We start from the raw sequence: 20,690 nt of genomic DNA, 5'->3' as shown, positions 1-20,690 counted from the left end.
AGGCAGTCCAGGAGGATGAGGAAGTCAACGGCCAGCGAGCACTTGGGGGCATCCACATGGATATTAATGTCACCAAGTACCACCAGCCTGGAAAAAGTGGGGCACAGGGTTGTGAGGAGATCTGAAAAATCTGATATGAAGGTTGAATTTGCCCTAGGTGGTCTATAGATAGAGACAATTAGCAGGGGTTCTGGAGTTAGGCATCTAGCAGCTAAACACTCAAATAGTACTACTAGTACTATTACTACTACTACTTTTACCAATAATTTTCAGATACTGATAGTAGTTACAGCTAACCCACACATATTCCCCAGAAACTCTTAACCTTTTTCTATCTTTTTGATGTTTTTTTTTTTTTTATTATTTGAAAGTACAAGAGGTCAGGTAGAAAAAAACAGACAGTATTAACATGCATAAATGAGACAAACGTATAATAAGAGAATAAAATAAAAAAATAAGAAATAAAGCAAAACAAATAAAATATATGTAGTAAAATAAGTTAAGTCAGGAGTTTTGTTGAAAAAATCTTTATAATGAGTTCATAAATTACAGATGAAGTGATGTTAGTTCTACAAGGAAGCGAAGTCAGTCAGGTGAAGACTTGGAGAATGAATTGTCTGCTTGTGGATAAAACATTTTACATGTAGAATAATAAAGTTTACAATATATAGAGGTTTGATGTTCCCGCGCTTATCGTGATAACATATAATATCGTTCTGTTTAAAATTACAGGTAGTGCTCGCCCTTCCAAAAATGTAAGATCCTAAGTCTTTTCAAAACGTCCTGAATACACTTTCTTCTCTTTGCTTGCAAAAATGTGCACGAGGTACATTTTTGAGACGCACACGCGTGTTACGGCATGACGTCACTAGGCGGCGGCAGAACACGACATTTTGAAGTTGAGCCTAAAAAACCATAAAACACATAGCAGCAGTTTCACAGCACAGCCGCAGCTCCTCCGTCCCACGTCGGCTGACCTGGTGTGTGTTTAGTGTGTGTGTGTGTGTGTGTGTGTGTGTGTGTGTTTTTTTAGCTCTACCGGGGCTTCAGCTCGTCCACAGCACTCAGCAGCACGGTGTCCTTCAGGTAATTCCTCTGTAGTTTCTGCAAAGCGGCCAAAACCACGGGAGAATTTTGAAGCCAAGTCTCGACAGGCGGCGATATTCCTCCAACGTCCGCTAGAGTCCGGCTCCAAAAAGACTCCAGACCGCCCAACTCCATGAAGTCAACCCAACGTCTCACTCAAATAGAAAGCAATAAATATATAAAATACATAAAAGCATTGATACACAAGTGATGGTAATAAATGAAGATGATAAAATAATGGCAAGAGTGGGCATTTCAGTTCTGGGGAGGCAGTGTAACATACAATTACAGCATAACAAATCACACCCACTCACCCATTTTTACAGTCTGCTTTTATAAACACAGTTGGATATTGTGACCATTTACAGTTTTCTTGCTTAAATTCCTTCGATGGTTGAATTGTGTTATTGGTTAATTGGTTAAAATTGTTCATAAATGTATTTCTAAGCCGCATCAATAAGGTCCTAAAAAGTCAGAAATGTGCCTTTTCTGAAACCCGCATGTATCGTGCACGCAGCATTAGTTCCCGGTTTTACGAGCAGCACCTGAATGCGCCGCCAGTACCTGACTACGAGGCGAAGTCTTCAGCAGAGAGAAGCAGGACGAGACGCTGCTGTCAGCCTGGATTTAAAAACGTCTGCTTTGTGTTCAAAATGTGTGTCATCGCAGCTTTTGTTCTATTTGGGACAATACTGACGGTAAATAGCGGTAAGTTGAGAGTTTACTGCTTCCTTATGTAGCCTAAGCCAGTGTAAAAGTACTTAGTAACTTAGTATGAGATACTAAGTCATAATTATGAGATATAGAAGTCATAATTACGAAGTTAATTAAGTCTTTGGTTAATGCTAGCTTCCCTATAGAAGTGAAAGTCAAAGTGGACAGCTGTGATAACTTTTCAATTTTCAATTCAATTGTGTTGCGTTTGGTTATTTGAGTTAAAATTTTCATTTTTTTTATCCGTTTAAAACAAATTCCAGTTATGCCATACATGCCAAATTCACATATCCCTAGAAATAGTCTGCTGTCTGCCCAATCATTGCACAGAGCAAATACTCTCTGGGCCACAAGTGCCAACAGTTTGAGCTTTTGATGGTACGATTGTAGTGTGAGGGAAAAATCACGGTTTCACGGTTTTATGATTATTATGCGCTAATGACTGTGAAAATAAAATTGGCATTTTAGAATTACAGGATTTACTGTATTTTTCACAACATTTCTTCTGCAAAAAAAAAGGAACTGTGTATTAAAACCACATTTCAACACAATAGTTTCCATTTGAAAGTGAAATAATAAGACCGATCCGGTGTAACGGCAGGGGCCATGGATGTTCCCAGAGAAGTTGAGTAATCTCTGCCAACCAGTACCTGCTTGGTCACATAGGGGCTCAGTATGTTAGCCCCTTCTCCCGTACTCTGGCTAGTGTGGGTGAGATCAATGCCAGAGGAGGGAAAGCGTAGAGGAGAACATTTGGACCCAGTGGAGCCTCCTGGTCCCTCAGGGAAAAATACATTGGGCCCGATTGTTTTCCCTTGAGGCAAAATGGTCGACCTGGGGTTGACCGAACCGTGCCCAAATTTGACTCGTTACTTGTGGGTGGAGTTTCTAGTGGAATACTGCTAATAGCTCTAAATAATTTATGTGGGTAAACTTCAGGTGAGGTCCCCACACCAGTAGTAGTCGATACCAATAACACTGAAATTCCACGATTCTCGATACCCAATTCGATACCACGGTAAAAAATAAATAAATAAATCCCATGTATTTCAACATACACTCCTTTATTTAAGAAAACTTTGAACATTACAAAAAGCAACAACAGTGAAGCCTTGACGTAATAAATAACAAGAAACAAATATTAACATTACAAAAATATGAATGGGAAAAAAGCCTTAATAAATAAAACATTGACTGACTGACTTTGCCTACTTTGCTCCTGTCTCTCCTGCTCGACATCCTTATCAGGTATAGCTCAATGAGAACAGCAGAGTCTGCTGCACACACAATGTACTAACACACACACACACACACACACACACACACACACACACACACACACACACCTATATACTCAGTGTGCAAGTAGTAGTTTAAATTGACCAACATGGTGACAGACCATTAGTGTGGAAATATGTATTTTAAAAAGTTAACGTTATATTTTCATGACAGACTGAACGGTAATGACTGTAGCCTACTATGAGCTATCGTTACGTTAGCCTAGCAAGATAACGTTAGCCTTAGCGTTTAGCCATTGCAAACGTCTACAACAGATGCCAGCTGTCTCAAACAAAAATAACATTTCAGAATAAGAACATTTTGACGATATGTTGACTCACCTTGAATTCTTTGTATAAATCTGGATGCCTGTTTTTGAGTTTGAAGTGTTTCCTCCTTTCGTCTGAAAAGTTCGGTGGCACCGTTTGCAGACTGGTTTTCGCGAATCTATTACTAATCCCTGATCATCCGCCTCAAACGCGAAGTGTTTCCATACACAACTCTTGGTGTGTGTTTTATTTTTTTTTATAACAAAAAAACAAATACTTTAATAGGATATCGTTTTTGAATGTAGGAAACAATATCGGCGAATAATGAAATGACAGCAATAAAACGTGTCATGGTCGTGCCATGCAGCTAGAAGTACTGTAGGCCTAAATGCGACACTCAGCTGGACCACGCTGGTTTTGAAATGCCCACATATTGATTAGGGATGGGCATTTCAAGCAAAAATACTATTCGATATTCACTGGGAACTATTCGACCATTCTTCGAAGATCACCCCCCCCGCGCGCGCACGGTAGGTGCGAAGTAGGCTAGCTATACTGACGTTAGCTAGCCAGGCTAACTAGCAATCTAGGCGGACGTTAGCATACTAACTAAGCCAGCTACCTAGTCCGGCTAAATAGCTCTGGCTTGATTAGCCCCGAACCGGTCCTTCTCTCGAAAACGAGAGAAGGATCGGTTCGGGGCTAATCAAGCCAGAGCTATTTACTACTAGTAAGCTATGAAAATACACTTTTTAAGACAAGACGATAGTTGCATAAACTATTCGATTTTTTTTATAATTTAATGACTATTCGAAAATTCGAAAACCATGACCCATCCCTAATATTGATGTGGGGCTTACAGCCCTTCACTCAACCAATTCTCATGTTATTACTAATTATTTCTGACACTCGACATAACGTGCAATTGTCCACATATTTAGCTGTGGGACTTACAGGGTCCAAATAATTTCTGTTTTGCAGTCATCTGTGCAAATATGAATTTAGATGTTATTGCCCCAGCAGAGACCTAATAGAATTACAGAATATGCTAACATAAGCTGTCCTGGGGGGGGATCCCTATTTGCCTCAGCCCGCCCAAGGTTTCTTCCATGTTTTCCTACTAGGTTTTTCTTGGGAGTTTTTCCTTGTGTGCATTTAGGGTCTAAGGCTGGGGTGCCGGGTAGGTTAGGCTATGTAGAACAGGTAGATTGTTTGTCTTGCTAAATCTGCTCTTGCCTACCTGTGTTTTTTCTTGCTATGTTTGTCCTACATAACTTTGTTCACCTTTGTTCACTTTGTTCTCTGTAAAGTCCTCTGAGACATGCTTGTGACAAAGGGCTATATAAATAAACTTGACTTGACTTAACATGTTTACAAACAAAAGAAACCATGCTTACCTTGTCTAATTTTCCAAAATAGGCCACACAGCGGACATATAAAGGACAGCAAATTCAAACGTATTTTAGCCATGACGATGTCTGAAGTTTACCATAACACACTCTGCAGAGCAACTCACTCGTGTGACGTGATTACTATGCTTTGCTACTTTCTAATAGGGTAATCACCTGTCTTCATATGGCAATTAGGTTTTTGGAAGGGAGGGGAAAGGAAACAAGAGTAAACTATTGGGATCACGGTTACCGCTCCTGTCAAATTATTTGTGGTTATCATATATCGCCCACCAGGGCTACTGGGGAACTTTGTTGTTGAACTGGACATGCTACTCTCAGCTATTCCTGAAGATGGCACCCCACTGATTGTCATGGGGGACATGAATCTCTATCTTGACAAACCCCAAGCGGCTGACTTCCTTACACTACTGTCCTCATTTGACCTCAAACTGGTCTCCACCGCTCCCACACACAAAGCGGGCAATACACTCGATCTGATTTTGACTCGGAACTGTTCCACGGCAAATCTGACTGTCACTCCCCTACATCTGTCAGACCACTTCTTTGTTCAATTCATGGTTTCCTTGCCGGAACATCCTCACGTTCCGCCGCAAATGGTCTCCTTCAGACGGAACCTCCGGTCCCTCACACCGGCTCGGCTCTCCGATGAGGTCACGGCTACCATGCCCCCTCATAATGAGTTCTCCTCACTCCATGTCAATGAGGCTACAGACACACTCTGCTCCTCACTAGCTGTCTCTCTAGACAATCTCTGCCCACTCTCATCTAAACCTGCTCGTAAAACCCCCACTAGCCCATGGCTCACCGGTGTCATCAAAGAGCAACGGGCGGGGCTCAGAGCAGCGGAGAGAAAATGGCGCAAATCCAGTGATCCCACTGACCTCACTGACTATCAAACTCTCTTGTCGGCATTCTCCTCCCATCTAAAAAATGCCAAGACCACTTACTATCAGGATAAAATCAGCAGCGCCAAGGACGCTCGCAAATTATTTTCAGCTTTTAATTCACTCCTCAAACCTCCACCACCTCCACCCTCAAGTTTGCTCACGGCTGACCTCTTTGCATCCTTCTTTACTGATAAGGTTTCTACCATCAGTAATCAGTTCTCTGAGCCTGACCAACTCAGTCTGCTGCCACCAGCTAACAGGACCTCACTCCTGTCCTTTTCCCATCTCACTGAAGAGCAAGTCTCCAAACTACTACTTGACTCTCGTCCCACTACCTGTCCGTTGGACCCCATACCCTCCAACCTCCTGCAGGCCATCTCTCCCACACTTATCCCTGCAGTCACGCACATCATCAACTCCTCACTCTCAGCGGGTGTGTTCCCCACTGCTTTTAAGCAAGCCCGGGTTACCCCGCTACTAAAGAAACCTACACTCAACCCATCTCAGGTTGATAATTACAGGCCGGTTTCACTACTCACCTTTCTTTCCAAAACACTTGAGCGGGCGGTCTTTAATCAAGTCTCTGAATTCCTTTCTGAGAACAACCTGTATGATCCCAACCAGTCTGGCTTCAAACGCGGACACTCTACCGAGACTGCGCTCTTGTCTGTAGTAGAAACACTGCGATCAGCTAGAGCTGCCGGTCAGTCCTCTGTCCTACTGCTACTGGACCTATCGGCCGCCTTTGACACGGTGAACCACCAAATCCTCCTCTCCACACTCGCTGAGCTCGGCTTCTCAGGATCTACCCTCTGCTGGTTTGAGTCCTACCTCTCAGGGAGATCCTTCAGAGTGTCTTGGAGAGGGGAAGTGTCTAAATCCCACTACTTGTCCACAGGGGTACCTCAAGGGTCAGTGCTTGGACCCCTTCTCTTTTCATTATACACCACCTCATTGGGTGCAGTGATCCGCTCACATGGCTTCTCTTATCATTCATATGCTGACGATACCCAGCTCCTCCTGTCGTTCCCGCCAGACGACCCCACAGTCTCGGCGCGGATATCGGCATGCCTCGCCGACATCTCGGCTTGGATGAAGGAACGCCACCTTCAGCTTAACTTGTCAAAGACTGAGCTCCTTGTCATCCCAGCCAGTCCCTCTATACAACAACAAATCAGCATCCAGCTCGAATCAACTGAGCTCATACCCACAAAGTCTGCCAGAAACTTGGGTGTCATGATTGATGACCAGCTAACCTTCAAGGAGCATGTGACTTCTGTTACTCGGTCATGCCGATTTGCTCTATACAATATCAGGAAGATCAGACCCTACCTGTCTGAGCATGCAGCACAACTCCTGGTACAGGCTCTTGTAATATCACGCCTTGACTACTGCAACTCCTTACTGGCAGGGCTCCCGGCCTGTACTTTCAAACCTCTGCAGATGATCCAGAACGCGGCGGCGCGTCTGGTCTTCAACCAGCCCAAAAGAGCACATGTCACTCCGCTATTCATCTCCCTCCACTGGCTCCCAGTTGCTGCCCGCATCAAGTTCAAGTCCTTGATGCTCGCCTACAAAACAATAACCAAAACGGCTCCGACCTACCTGAACTCCCTCATTCAGGTCTACGCTCCCTCCCGCTCACTACGCTCTGCCATGGAGCGGCGCTTGGTGCTGCCACCTCAGCAAGGCCCTAAGTCTCTAGCCAGACTCTTCTCTTCTGTGGTTCCCCGGTGGTGGAACGAGTTGCCAAACTCCATTCGATCCGCAGAATCCCTCTCTATCCTTAAGAAAAGGCTAAAGACCCAGCTCTTTAGCGAATACCTCCTTTCATAAAAAAAAAAAAAAAAAAAAAAAACTTGATGCACTCTATGCATTACCTCATAGCACTACCTTGTAGCACTCCCTCGTAGCACCTATGTCCTGTTGGACCAGAACTTAGCTTGTTGCACTGTCTCGTAGCACCTTTGTCCTGTTGGACCAGAACTTAGCTCTATAGCACTTACTCTCGTTGTTCTTTCCTATCTAGAAACTTGCTTGTGTTGTATGCAAATCTCATGTGTAAGTCGCTTTGGATAAAAGCGTCTGCCAAATGTGAAATTGTAAATTGTAAATTGTAAATTGGATTATTATATGGCAGACAAAAAACCCCACAAAAAAATAAAATGTTTCATGCTACCAGAGGTGCCGGATCCACGCAAATAGGTACCGGAACGCAGGTAGTCCAAAACAGGATCCGGCACAAATTAGGCACTGGTGGACAGACAACACTGGATATTTTTGACATGGAGTGATAAAGGTGGTTGGAACTAAACAGCGTTGGTTGTAAGCTGTAAACTTTAAAATCACACTGAAATGAAATATGACTTTTTAACTGTGTTCACTAAGTAATAATAATTTTATAAACAGAATTACAAAGTGCTATACAAAGACATCAGATTAATAACAGAAAATAAGAATGGAATTAAAATGAGATCATAACTTTCGCCCCCTGCTGTTTGCATTCAAAAATGGCTTTCAAAATGAACTGTGTGTAATGTGTATTTATTGTTGAAACAGGATGTTGGGGCGGGACCAAGCGGCCAAAACCACGGGTGAATTTTGAAGCCAAAAAGGAAGTAGCTGAAATCTTTTGGCTTCAAAATGGCCCTTCAGAAACCTATAGGTGACGTCACACTCACTACGTCCATCTTATGTTTTTTTACAGTGTATGGGTGGGACATAACATGGGGAGGGATCAATCAAAGTGTAAACCAATGGGAGATCAGTTATTGAGAGAGAGGCAGTTTTATTCGATGGGAAGGGGAAATTTTAATTTGTGCCTCTTGGTACAGCATGAGGTCATCAATAACAATACTCTGTTTTCCAGGAAATAAAGGTAATGAGATTTTGATATAATACAAGAAAATAATTTTTTGGTCATCTTCTTGACATAAATTGTTTAAGGCAAACTGAAAGTGTCAAGAGTCAAAAGTAAAATTATACCAGTTCTATCCTTTAAATAAATGCTTCCCAGTGTTTTTGCGTAGAGATAAATGAATTATCTGTCTGTCTACCTGTCTCCCTGTCTGTGACTCTCAGAGAAACACTCCCTCACCTACATCTACACGGCCTTCTCCAAGCCCGTCCAGCTCCCCGGCATCCACGAGTTCACGGCCATGGGTCTGCTGGACGACCGGATGATCGACTACTACGACAGCGCGAGCCAGAAGAAGGTTCCCAAACAGCCGTGGATGGAGGAAAAGCTGGGCCCAGAGTACTGGGAGAAAGGCACACGGTCACGCCAGAGCAAGGAGCAGTGGTTTAAAGTGAACATCGACATCCTGATGAAACGCATGAGGCAGAATGACACGGGTAAGATCTGTTAAATTAACAACAGTAGTATGGACTCTTTGGTAACATCTAATGGCAGCCGTAGGAACTACAACAAGGAACCTCCTCCACCAGTCTCAGTCAAAGTCCCCGGGTCCGCCCAACCTCTCTCACCCCTCCCCTCCCCGGGAGCTACGGTGGCCTGAAACTGACAGAAAGTATGAACTGGTGTTTTCACAACAGACTCCACCTAGCCAAGTAGTGTTACAGTTCAGAAATGTCAAGTGCAGAGGCAACATATCCCACTGCAAACTGCTATATTTAGAACATGTTTAGAAGTCTGCATGGGCATTTATCTATCCATCCATCTATATATTCATCCATCCCTCATTATCAACCGTTGATTAGTTTGATTGGTCAGTGTTTACCTCTGAAATTGCCAATCTGTCTGGTTTCAGACCCCCATATTCTTCAGTGGAGGGTTGGCTGTGAGGTCGACAGGCAGCCTGACGGCTCGACCAAGTTCCGCCGGGGCATGAACATGTACAGTTATGACGGAAATGACTTCCTGTCCTTTGATGATGACAACTCACGCTGGATTGCCCCGGATAACTATGGGAAACAGACCAAGGAGAAGTGGAATGAGATCCAGGTCCTGAACGACTACACCAAAGGCTACCTGGAGAAAGAGTGTGTCGAGTGGCTGAAGAAGTTCTTGCAATATGGCGAGAAGCAGCTCAGAAACGCCCGTATGTATTAATCCATATTTGTTTAGCTTCTTTAGTTTTAGATGTATTAATAGTATATTAAAGCAATATTCCACTTAGTTGTAACATGGGAGTTATTCGGCACTTGACTGCCATGAAAACCAGAATATAAACTAATTATCAAGATCAGATACAGCTGGACGAGTTTGTAGCGTTCAGATTTTTACTTCCCATTCATTTGAATGGAAACTGACATTGAACAAGTTGGTGAACAGATTCAACAGCAGATCCTGCTTTTAAGACAATAAAGCAATCTTGGGTCCTTCGTCATTTTGCATTTCTATTCTTGCTTTACACTAAAAATAGTATTTAAAAATAAAAGTTTATTGTTTATTGTTTATTGTTTATTTGGATCCCCATTAGTTGTTACCAAGGTAACAGCTACTCTTCCTGGGGTCCACGTTAAAGATCTGGTCTCCCAGGAACTGTCTCTCCTAAATGGTATCCCTCCACTATGTTCTTGTCTATCAATGAAAATGCTATTTGGCGAAATGACGTTCTCTGATTTGCGGTGACGAATCGTCAAGAAAAAGTTCAACTGGGTTGAACTTTCTGTCCGTCAAAACGGAGACGGACGTGTCATCAGCGCTGCCCGGACAACGACAGCTCACATTGAAAAGACGGACAGACACAACGGACTACTCTCCCGTTCTCTCCTAGGAACCGAAATTTCAAAAAGGTAGGAGTCGGACTACTACGCCTACCAAACATGAAGCAAAGAGCTGCAGTTATGCAGTTACATCACTATGACTAGTATTTAAAATATTTTTTCATAATCAGATGATCTGCTTAATGAGGTTGCTTAAGCATAGGCTATAGGGAGGAAAAGTAAGGAAAGACCGGGTGAGTAGTTGAGGATGGGCTGTGGGCTCAAATGTGCAAAAAATAGAAATTGTAGGCCTAATTAATATCCAACATAGGCTACATACATGTAAAAAGTATAAAAGAAAGTATATATAAAAATTCTAGTACCAGAGCAGCTCACATGAGAGCCTTGTCCGTTTCATTTCGGACATATGGAAGAACATCTTGTCTTGTTCGTCTATAAAATCACCCCCCTCCCCAACGATATCATCGTCCATTGCGATGTTTCACTGTGGACATCGTCATATGCCAATTTGGTAGACATCGCCCAACCCTACTACTAACTTGTCCAGCTGCATCTGATCTTGGTGAGGTGATTATATTCTGGTTTTCATGGCGGTCGAGTGCCGAATAACCCCCGAGTTAAAACTAAGTAGAATATTGCTTTAAAACACATATGACTCACCATTTGATATAGTTGTAAAGCTACGGTCATTACTTAAATTATAATATTTGTAGTCTCAGCTATAGTTCAGTCAGAGACACTTACATCAAAGGACCATTTGGACCATTTATAGCACTAATGGTTATACACTTGTATTTGTTGGAAAAGGCTCTGCTCTTGAGGAAGCTCCCCAATGAATCCAAGCAGCATGTGAGAGATTTTTCAGGGAGCGACATAAACCCCACAAGGCAAAATAGACATCATTAATAATATGAAAACCACATAAAATCACATAAAACCAGACATAATTCGGAGAGAGCCTGTGCAAACATCCTGCAGCAATCGTGGAATCCTGGAGGGTCTAGTATTTGTATCGTTATTGACTTTAAGTGTTGTAGCTGTAGTAGTAATAGCAATATTATTGATAAATGATTAGCAGTCAGCTTCAACCAATTGTCTTTTTCCAGTTGATGGTGAAAGTATTTTTGGTGTTTATCAAATATCTGAAGACATTGGTACATTGCATACAGTTACTGCTACCTGCAGCTGCCTGGCCACCAGCTACAGCTACGCTAACTCAGTTGTCCTTGTTCTCTTTGCAGCTCCACCAGAGATGCATGTGTTTGCGAAGCAGGCCAGAACTGAGACCAACATCATTTTGACCTGCATGGCCACAGGTTTCTACCCGAAAGACATCATCATGAACATCAGGAAGGACGGCCGTGTTTTGACGGAGCTGGACGGGTTGCGTTCCACAGGCGTTCGACCAAACGAGGACAACACCCACCAGATCAGGATGAGCGTTGAGAATTTAAAGACTGACCGTGCTACCTATACCTGCGAAGTGGAACACAGAGCGTCCGGCATGAGAGGTTTCAAGGAGTGGGGTAAGAGGCTTTTTTTTTTTATCAAAACAGAACAGTGTTCTTTGCATGCTTTTTTATCAGCTTCAGTCTGCATGGTGATTCATATCGGTCTGATCAAGTCTATCCACCACTGATTCACTGACGGAATTTCTCGCCCCGACTCATTGGTCGGTGTTAGTTGTCAGTTATCAAAATCTGTGACCAATCACAGCTGCAAAGCAGATTGATGTAATCTGGAAATGCCTCAGAGCAACAACAATCATGGCGGCGTTCACTTCTGAGCTTTTAAACAGCTGATTGTTCCTGTTTTAATTCGCCGGCGTTCTTTTTAAGGTTTTTAATTTTTTTTAAGGACTGACGAAATCACTAAATCTAGTTTGCTATCATCCAATTCCTTTGGCGGCTGCCATTTTGGTCGCTGTTGTCGCTCTGTAACGCTCATCATAAGTAGGTTTGTCCCGCCTACATCCACCATCCAATCAGGTTTGTCGGACAGTATCTGTCAGAATTAACTGCTGGTGGATATAGGCTTGGTCCAGACAGCTATGAATCACCATGCAAATTAAAAAAGTGCTAAAGACTGAGAGTCAAGGGGGCTGGACACCAGGCAACAATTCAGCAGTATGACTATTTTTTATTATATAAACATCGAACAAAAAGTTCGGAAATTTGTGTTTGGTAGATTATTTCTCTGTTGTAACAATGCTTCTTGGCAATACATTTTATACCGTTGGAAAGCCTGTTTATTTCCCTTTTAAATGGTGCCTCATTTGTAAGGAACATGCATTTGTGGGATGAGCAGCACAGCTGAGTATGTGGGTTGCGCTCATGTAAAATTTGCCAAATCTTCTCTGCCAATGCCAAACAGCTTATTTTGCTATTGCTATTGACTCTTGTTTGGTGTTGTTTGGTGGATTGGATGATTGAAGTCTATCAGTAACAAGGAAGAAACAAGACATATTGGCAATTTTACAATTTATTCATTTAACAAACAGTCAGGAGCCTCAGTAGCGTGTGGAAGAACCATACACAGCCACAACAGCCTGGCACCTCCTCCTCATGCTGGTCACCAGCCTGGTCACACACTGCTGTGGGATGGCATTCCACTCCTCAACCAGGATTTGTCGCAAGTCAGCCAACGTGGTTGTGTCGGTCACTCTAGCACGAACAGCACGCCCAAGCTGATCCCATAAGTGTTCAATTGGGTTGAGGTCAGGTCTGTTGGCAGGCCATTCCATTCTCTCTACTCCCAAATTCTGGATGTAGTCTCTGATAAACCCCGCTCTGTGGGGGGCGAGCGTTGTCATCTTGGAGGATGGAGTTCGGTCCCAGACTGTGGAGATATGGGATTGCCACTGGTTGCGGAATCTCATCTCGATATCTCTCTGCATTGAGATTGCCTCCAATGATGACAAGCCTCGTTTTTCCAGTGATGGAGATGCCGCCCCACACCATCACACTGCCTCCACCAAAAGGTGTTACTCTATCGGTGCAGCGATCAGCATAGCGTTCTCCCCGTCTTCTCCACACTTTGACCCTACGATCCAACTTCCGTAGGCAGAATCTGGACTCATCGCTGAACATAACGTTCCTCCACATGTTCAGGTTCCAGTGCAGGTGTTGCCGACACCAGCGCAAACGGGCCTGACAGTGAAGGGCAGTCATGGCAGGCCTCCTGGCAGCCCCATGAGCCCGGAGATTGGCTGCGTGCGGTCTGTTCTGGATTGTCTGGGCCGAGAGCCGTGTGCCATATCGTCCTGCAAACCTTGACTGCAAATCTGTAGAAGACAGCCTACGGTTCCTAAGTGCTGAAAGGGTGAGGAACCGGTCTTCTTGGGGTGTCGTCTTCTTGGGACGCCCACTTCGCGGTCTGTCTCTGACATCCCCCGTTTCATGGAACTTGGCCTTCAGTTTGGAGATGGTACTATGGCTCACTCCAAATAATGCCGCAACTTGCTTTTGTGGAACACCAGCTTGAAGTTGCCCTATCGCACAGGCCTTATCGAGATCAGACAAACGTGGCATGCCGATTCTTGGAGCAGACACCAATTGACCACTGTAGCAGGGCCCATGCTCACAGGTGCTGCCAATCAGGTGCCAATCAGGTACCTGATTGTCAGCACCTGGGGGTACCGAAAGCTCAAAACAAGAGTCAATAGCAACAGCAGAATAAGCTGTTTGGCATTGGCAGAGAAGATTTGGCAAATTTTTCATTAGCGCAACCCACATACTCAGCTGTGCTGCTCATCCCACAAATGCATGTTCCTTACAAATGGGACACCATTTAAAAGGGAAATAAACAGGCTTTCCAACGGTATAAAATGTATTGCCAAGAAGCATTGTTACAACAGAGAAATAATCTACCAAACACAATTTCCGAACTTTTTGTTCGATGTTTATATATATTGTCAGAATCAGCTTTGTTCACGTTCGTTAATGTGCTAGAAGAAGGGTCCAAATTAACTTTTTGTCCCATCTGCCAATGGCAGGTAATTAAGAAAATTTACCAGCAAAACAATTTTTTACCAGCCATAAAACTGCATCATTCCTGTTTTAGATCACACTGTTGTAGATGAGCCTGTTCCTTACATCGCTGGAATCATCAGAGGTGTTGCCATTTGTCTGTTGACAATTCTCTTTGTGTTGCTGATCGTGTATCTTAAGAAGAAAGTATGTGGTAGGTGCAATATTTAACAATTGTCTCTTAACAATGCATCACTATATTGTTAGACTGTTTTTTTAAAATATTTTTTATATTTACTTATGTAAAAGAATATATCCATATGAAGAGTTTAATTCCAAAATGAGATTTCCACTCTTTTATGTTGCCCGCTCCTACAAGATGATTTCTGGCAGGAAAGTTAAGTCCTCTGCTTACAAAATAGCTCTGTTTTTGAAAACGTATATCTCTAGAAAACACAACGCAATGCCTAATTAAGCATAAACATGTTTACTTAGCATCACCCAGGACTCGAACTCACAACCTTTAACACCAGAGGCAAGTCACAGGCTTGTTGAGCTATCTGAGAAGTGAGATGACTAGAGGAGGCTTCACATTATGCCTAAGGCAGGCACCAGGGTGGATGATAAGAACAATAGAAATAGAGGGGAATGGTAAAAGAATCACAAGAAGGCTAGTCTATAAAAATGAGTTTTAAGGAGAGACTTAAAAGAAGAAACAGATTTAGCCATCCTAATCTCCTCCTGTAAAATCGGGCCAAGCACCGAACCCTGAGGAACCCCACAATGCAGCTTTGAAGTAGATGACCTAGCCTCACCGAGCCCTACACAGAAAGTCCTATCCGAAAGATAAGACTTAAACCACCGGAGAGCCGTGGCACTGACACCCACCCGCTGCTCAAGACGAGACAGGAGGATAGAGTGGTCCACTGTGTCAAACGCCGCACTGAGATCTAAGAGTACTAAAATGGAGGAGTGCCCAGCGTCGGCAGCTAAAAGAAGATCAGCACTGTGCGGAACACCGGCTCCTGATACACCTCTCTGTTCCCGCCCCTGCTTCGTCCTTATTGGTTGGCAGAACTTTGAAGTGACATTGATGCGTGGTGCGCTTCAGACAATGTTGAAATTGTTTCAACTTGAGAACAGGTCCAGCGCTCACGGCGTTCAGTGCTACGAAGAGGTGAGGTACCTGTTTTGGGTCGTAAACGCTGACAGCGCAACTTTTCCACAGGAAATAATGAAAAAACAACAGCAGCGCTTTTTTCACAGGTCTTTGGTGGACAATGCCTGGCAGTGACCTGATCAAGGCCTATCAACCTAGCTTGTGCTCTCAAGCTGATGTAAGGGAGTCACCCCTGATTCCAACTTGGTTCTTGTCCTATAGTTAGGTTAGGCCCTTAAGAACCTCTAGAAACTCATTCTATTTCACTCTGCTCACGCCCAAGCCCCCTTTAACCCTGTTGATAGTTTTACGCACAAGTAAATTCGTTCTGGGGGTTTGATACCCAGACATGGGATGATTTTAACCAGACTCAGGGGTTGTAAATGAAACACTGGACAAAACCACTTCACTTCTATGCAGAGCTGATCTACAGAACTGCACTTCCTTTATATCGTTACTTTTAGGCACACACTCAAGAGGAATAGAGAAATGACATTTTTCTTCAGGGGGCCTTATGTTCTTGCTTTCGTTGGCTGTGATGAGGGGGAAGTAGTGGTAGAAGCAGCTTGTACAGGCAACACTTGTCAGCAGCAAATTACGCCCTTGCTGCTGACAGAGCCGGATTGGAACCACAACTCTGGAGATAAGCATGACTTCTATTTTTGACGAACTACACATCCGTCTGTTCTGTATTTTAGCCATATAAATGTATATAAATGTCAATATTTCGCGTATTGTAGTCATTTATCACCATGTCAGTTAACAAAATAGAGGATACATACAATGTCACTTAAATAAATGTTGGAGATGAGGTTTTCTATGGAGCCGCTGAGAAGCTTTGGCAACCTACGCCTCTCAAAAAAAAAAAAAAAGTGACATAAGCACTGCTCTATGGTACATTAATGTTCCTCACAGTACAATTTGAGTTGTTTATGGAACAATAGGCAAAACTGGATAACTGTGTTCACTTATCCATAGGTAAAATCCTAGATATGAAATCTTGGGTTAGGTTATGATAATGAACCCTTAACTACATGTAAGGAAGTATGCCCAAGTACTGTAGGCTAATGGCAAAAATCCCATTGAATTTTCAGAGAAAAACATGTTATGTCAGTAAACTGGCCACTCCTGCCCTAAATTTCTTCTTCCCCATAGAAGGTTGGGTATTGAACTAGTGCCGAACTAGGTACCTGTTTCTGATTGATTAGAACTGAAACACAGACATTTCCAGTTGTTTTTGTCATCGAACAGATGATGGATTGATAGCTGGATACATAGATAGACTAACATCAGTCAAAGCACTGAGTGATTTTTTTGTTTGATTCACAAGGAAAAAAGGAAGGCGAGACGGCAAGACTAATGGGTAACGTCATTTCTGCCTGTGTTCTACTATGTTCTATTTTTCTCCATTCATTTACAACTACAGCATGTGAAGAATTCCAAAATGAGAAATCTACCATTTGAATAATATGACACCGACTTGCACAAATGAACTGAGCACATAAAATAAAAACAAGTGATGGTCGTTTTTCGGAATAATTGGGATATGAATTCAGAATTTTACTCAGTTAATGGCACAAGTCCTACATTTCACAGTAAGCATGTTTATGTAAATCACCGACCTGTAGGAAACATTAGTAGGATCCATTTTCTTTAAAAATATAACACTATTTGCTTTTACAATAAACACCTTTTTCTCATGAAATCTTATGATGAACTCTCAAGTGCCAAATGCGTTTTAGGAAGTGCTTTTATGTAAGCTAATGGCAAAAATCCCATTGGATCACAACTTTCATAGCTGTGTTTTACATCCTATCAAACGATAATAGACTTACAGATAGATACATAAATGCATACTGTATGTCGATATTAGGGTTTAACCTATGAAGGTTTGTGAAGGCCGAGACCAACACCAATATGTTAAGAAGTTGGCAATAGGCGATAATTTGTGCTGATATTCAGTATCTATACATTTGACTATTTTTATGCTCCAAAAAGTATTCTGTGTTTCCCCATAATTTCATTGTTGTCGTGGTGGAAAAGCCTCTGAAACAGCATGTAGACCATCATGGGACACTAAAACTCTCCATTGAAACCCAAACTAATTGACTAAATTTGTTTATTGTTAGCAGCTCTTTAAGGCAGGGAGACAGGCAGGGTCAATATCAGTCCAGTTGGTCAAACCCTTGTGAATAATCTAGATATAAAGGAGATCATACAAAAAAAAATATAAAGAAGCAATATAAAAAAAAGCAATACAAAATACATGTAGAAGTAATGGCACATAGTCATTTTATCTTTCCAGTGTGCATGTGGAAAATAATGCCTTTGTCCCCCTGCAGCCGGTGGAACAGCCAGCCCCAACTCCGGCCTCTAGTCCAAACCTGAGTCCAGCCCCTAGTCCAAACCAGAGTCCAGCCCCGAGTCCAGCAGTGAACAGAATGGAGCAGCGGAGGTGAAGACGGTCTGAACTGTCTCCAAAATAACATCATGGCCATCCGAGTACACCAAGCTCGGCTGTGCAGTCTGAAACCAAGCACTGCTGTTGCTTATCTGTGCCAATATTAGAATTTAGAGCAGTGTCCTGCAGTACAAAGACTTTGGGAGATTGGCCTGTTGGTCGGTGTGATGAGATGAGAACATAGACACCAAAATCATCCAGCTTTATGTAGGAGACTGGTAAAATTTACACAACATGATACAAAAACACACTGTTTTGAACTAGGGACTACTTTCCCTGTTTCCATTGGAAGTGAAGGTGGTGGCTGATGGGAGACTGTGTACGGCTAAAAATCACTGCTCAGTGGATGAATACACGCTCACCTGAAATAGTTCCAAAAATAAACCCGGTGACAAGAGTTATATTGAGTTGATGACATTTAATTTTTACAGGCCATGTAATAACAAGACTAGGTCAAAAACTAGTATATGGCTGGACCGTGTATGAGTGTGCCACCTGCCACACAGAGCGTCCCCGTAACCATAGCAACTCACTCTCACTCCTGCCTGAGAGGAGAGGGAGAGACGCAGAAGAGCCGCTGACTGAGATTACTCTGAGCAGCATGCATGGGAATAAATTACAATATAATAATTATATAATAATAATATAATATATATAATAATTTGTGTATATTTCTCGCTATTCAGATGGTCTGAATAAATTCAATAAATTGAAATGGATGAATGTTTGTGTGAAAAGTGGATAAAGCTGCGTACATCACATTGTTTATTTGTTTGTATGTAACAGAAGTTTGTGACATAAAATTTTGCTCCAAATTATACACTAAACATGATTTTTCAAGGGTTCTTTATGGGCTATGGTCTATACAACTATTTCAAAATAAGAAATCAAGAAAACATCAGACTTCAAATCAAATCAAATCTTATAGATTGTACCTTGTCCCCAGATAGTATTGTATTTTTTTAACCTGTTTTTTTAATATATAGTGAATTTATAGCGAAAACAAACAGGAAATATTGCAACAGTCTCACAAAATAGCACAAATTGGACACAGCATTTAGCACATTTGTCACATGAAACGGCTGGCCAACAGTTACGTTTAGCCAAGTAAAACAACTTTGGTTAATGTAGGGTGATAATGTTTGGCAACTAAAACAATTTTGTTTTGGTCATGGTTTAATAAGAAAAGTGTTCACTGAAAATGAAAACTACACTCACAGAAGAAAACTTTTTCATATGAAGGAACTGAATCCAGGATTTGAAGGCGACTGTAGACACCCATCTGTCACCCCAACCTCTACTGTCCCCTTCTATTGCACTACTTCTTAAGATGATTATTTTTATGGCATTTCTGCTTTATTAGACAGTACAGATGAGAGAGACAGGAAAGGGGGATGGCAAAGGTCCCAGGCCGGAACCCAAGACATCACGATTACACGGTGTGCGCCTTAGACCACTGACCTACCGGGACGCCTCTGTGTGATGGGGAAATACCGTATGTTACTTGCATTTTAAGACATCAGGCTCATTTCACTAAATTTCGTGAGACCAGGCTGGAAAGATAAAAAAAGAGAGAATGTCATGGAGCTCATTGGGTTTGTACATGAACAAAATGGCATTTGAATATGTTTTTTTACATTTTTGAAGAAAAGAAAAAGGCTTGATTTAGCTTGGCTTAATAGAGGTTTCTGCTGTCAGGACACTAATGAGCCTGACGACTGAAATCAAATGCGTACCGTCCCAAAAATGTAGGGTTATTCGAAACACGACGCCCGCAGCGTTTAGCTTTGGGCTTTGGCCGCTGGTCGCGGTATCTCTCAAAATGGACAGGGCAGCAGTGGTTCTCAATAGCATCACAAGCCACAGTCACATATCGGTTGGGTTTAGTTAAACTCTTAATATTGCAAGACGGGCTGGACATGTTCACTTCGACGACGTATACCGGCATGCGCCTGGCGCTGATGCACTTGTTCCCTTCGTATTGAGTGCCGGAGCCGCGGCAGATCTGCAGGACTCTGTCTTGGTGTCCTTCGTCGATGAAGGTCTGCAGTGGAGTTCTGCCGCAGAGCTTTTTCTTCTCCAGGTAGCTATAGAATGACATCAATAATACAATCAAACTGACTGTACAGAGTTATATCCACTGTAGAAGTCCTGCTGTTTTCAGCATGCTTGCTAAACTACTGCTGTACTGTTGCTCGATCCCCAATTTGTTTTTTATAATTTAATGACTATTTGAAAATTCGAAAATCATGACCCATCCCTACTTAGGACGGCAGCGGGGAGACAAGCGGAAGGCGAGGAGGGCAGGTTAAACAGAAATGAAACGAGGCCTTTGATACAACACACAGCTGTTGCCATATTGAACCTGCTAGTAAGAGAGTCTGTCTACCTGCCAGGCTATAATGACACACAATTCATTTGTAGGAAACCAAACTGACCCTTGCATCACAACCACATGACGCTGATATGTGACTGTTGGGTTGGAGGGTGAAACCCACTGCCTAAGATGGCATCTGCTTTCCACGAAGTGATGAAGTGCAGAAGAAAACAGCATGGAGCAATGTTCAGGTTTCAAAGCACTTTGATTTACTGAGGATTTTTTAAGTGAACAGGCAACAGTTCCATACAACAAAAATAATCCAGACAATTGAGAAAAATACACAAGAAGAGAATGGACAAACCAAGATGTTAGGGGTTCCCCTACCCCCAGCCAAGTGACTGCCCTTATCCACATGCTAGGCTTAAATACTCTCCGGACTTTTCCATT

General features: G+C 42.7%; 1 protein-coding gene across 1 annotated transcript; it reads left to right on the top strand.

Annotated features, from left to right (window-relative positions):
• Nucleotides 1–1,650: 1,650 nt before the first annotated feature.
• Nucleotides 1,651–17,893, top strand: LOC139653671 (major histocompatibility complex class I-related gene protein-like). The gene is made up of 6 exons (XM_071530590.1): nt 1,651–1,794; nt 8,728–9,000; nt 9,417–9,707; nt 11,577–11,861; nt 14,398–14,517; nt 17,805–17,893. Exons 1-6 carry the CDS (start codon nt 1,740–1,742, stop codon nt 17,837–17,839), a joined length of 1,059 nt encoding a protein of 352 aa, XP_071386691.1. The 5' UTR covers nt 1,651–1,739; the 3' UTR covers nt 17,840–17,893.
• Nucleotides 17,894–20,690: the final 2,797 nt, after the last annotated feature.

Source organism: Centroberyx affinis, unplaced genomic scaffold (assembly GCF_046629955.1).
Source record: "Centroberyx affinis isolate AG114_WGS23_722 - 3 ecotype Tasmania unplaced genomic scaffold, CSIRO-AGI_Caff_v1 ptg001947l_1, whole genome shotgun sequence".
NCBI classification, from domain to species: domain Eukaryota; kingdom Metazoa; phylum Chordata; class Actinopteri; order Beryciformes; family Berycidae; genus Centroberyx; species Centroberyx affinis.
The sequence above is the reverse complement of the archived record's forward strand: the minus strand, read 5'-3'. Positions and strand labels throughout refer to the sequence as shown.

Bases quoted from the DNA above. Each gene is read 5' to 3' on its own strand.
- LOC139653671 (XM_071530590.1), top strand. From the start codon at position 1,740: ATGTGTGTCATCGCAGCTTTTGTTCTATTTGGGACAATACTGACGGTA. The intron at 1,795-8,727 runs GTAAGTTGAGAG...TGTGACTCTCAG, and splicing joins AATACTGACGGTAAATAGCG to AGAAACACTCCCTCACCTAC. The intron at 11,862-14,397 runs GTAAGAGGCTTT...TTCCTGTTTTAG, and splicing joins GAGAGGTTTCAAGGAGTGGG to ATCACACTGTTGTAGATGAG.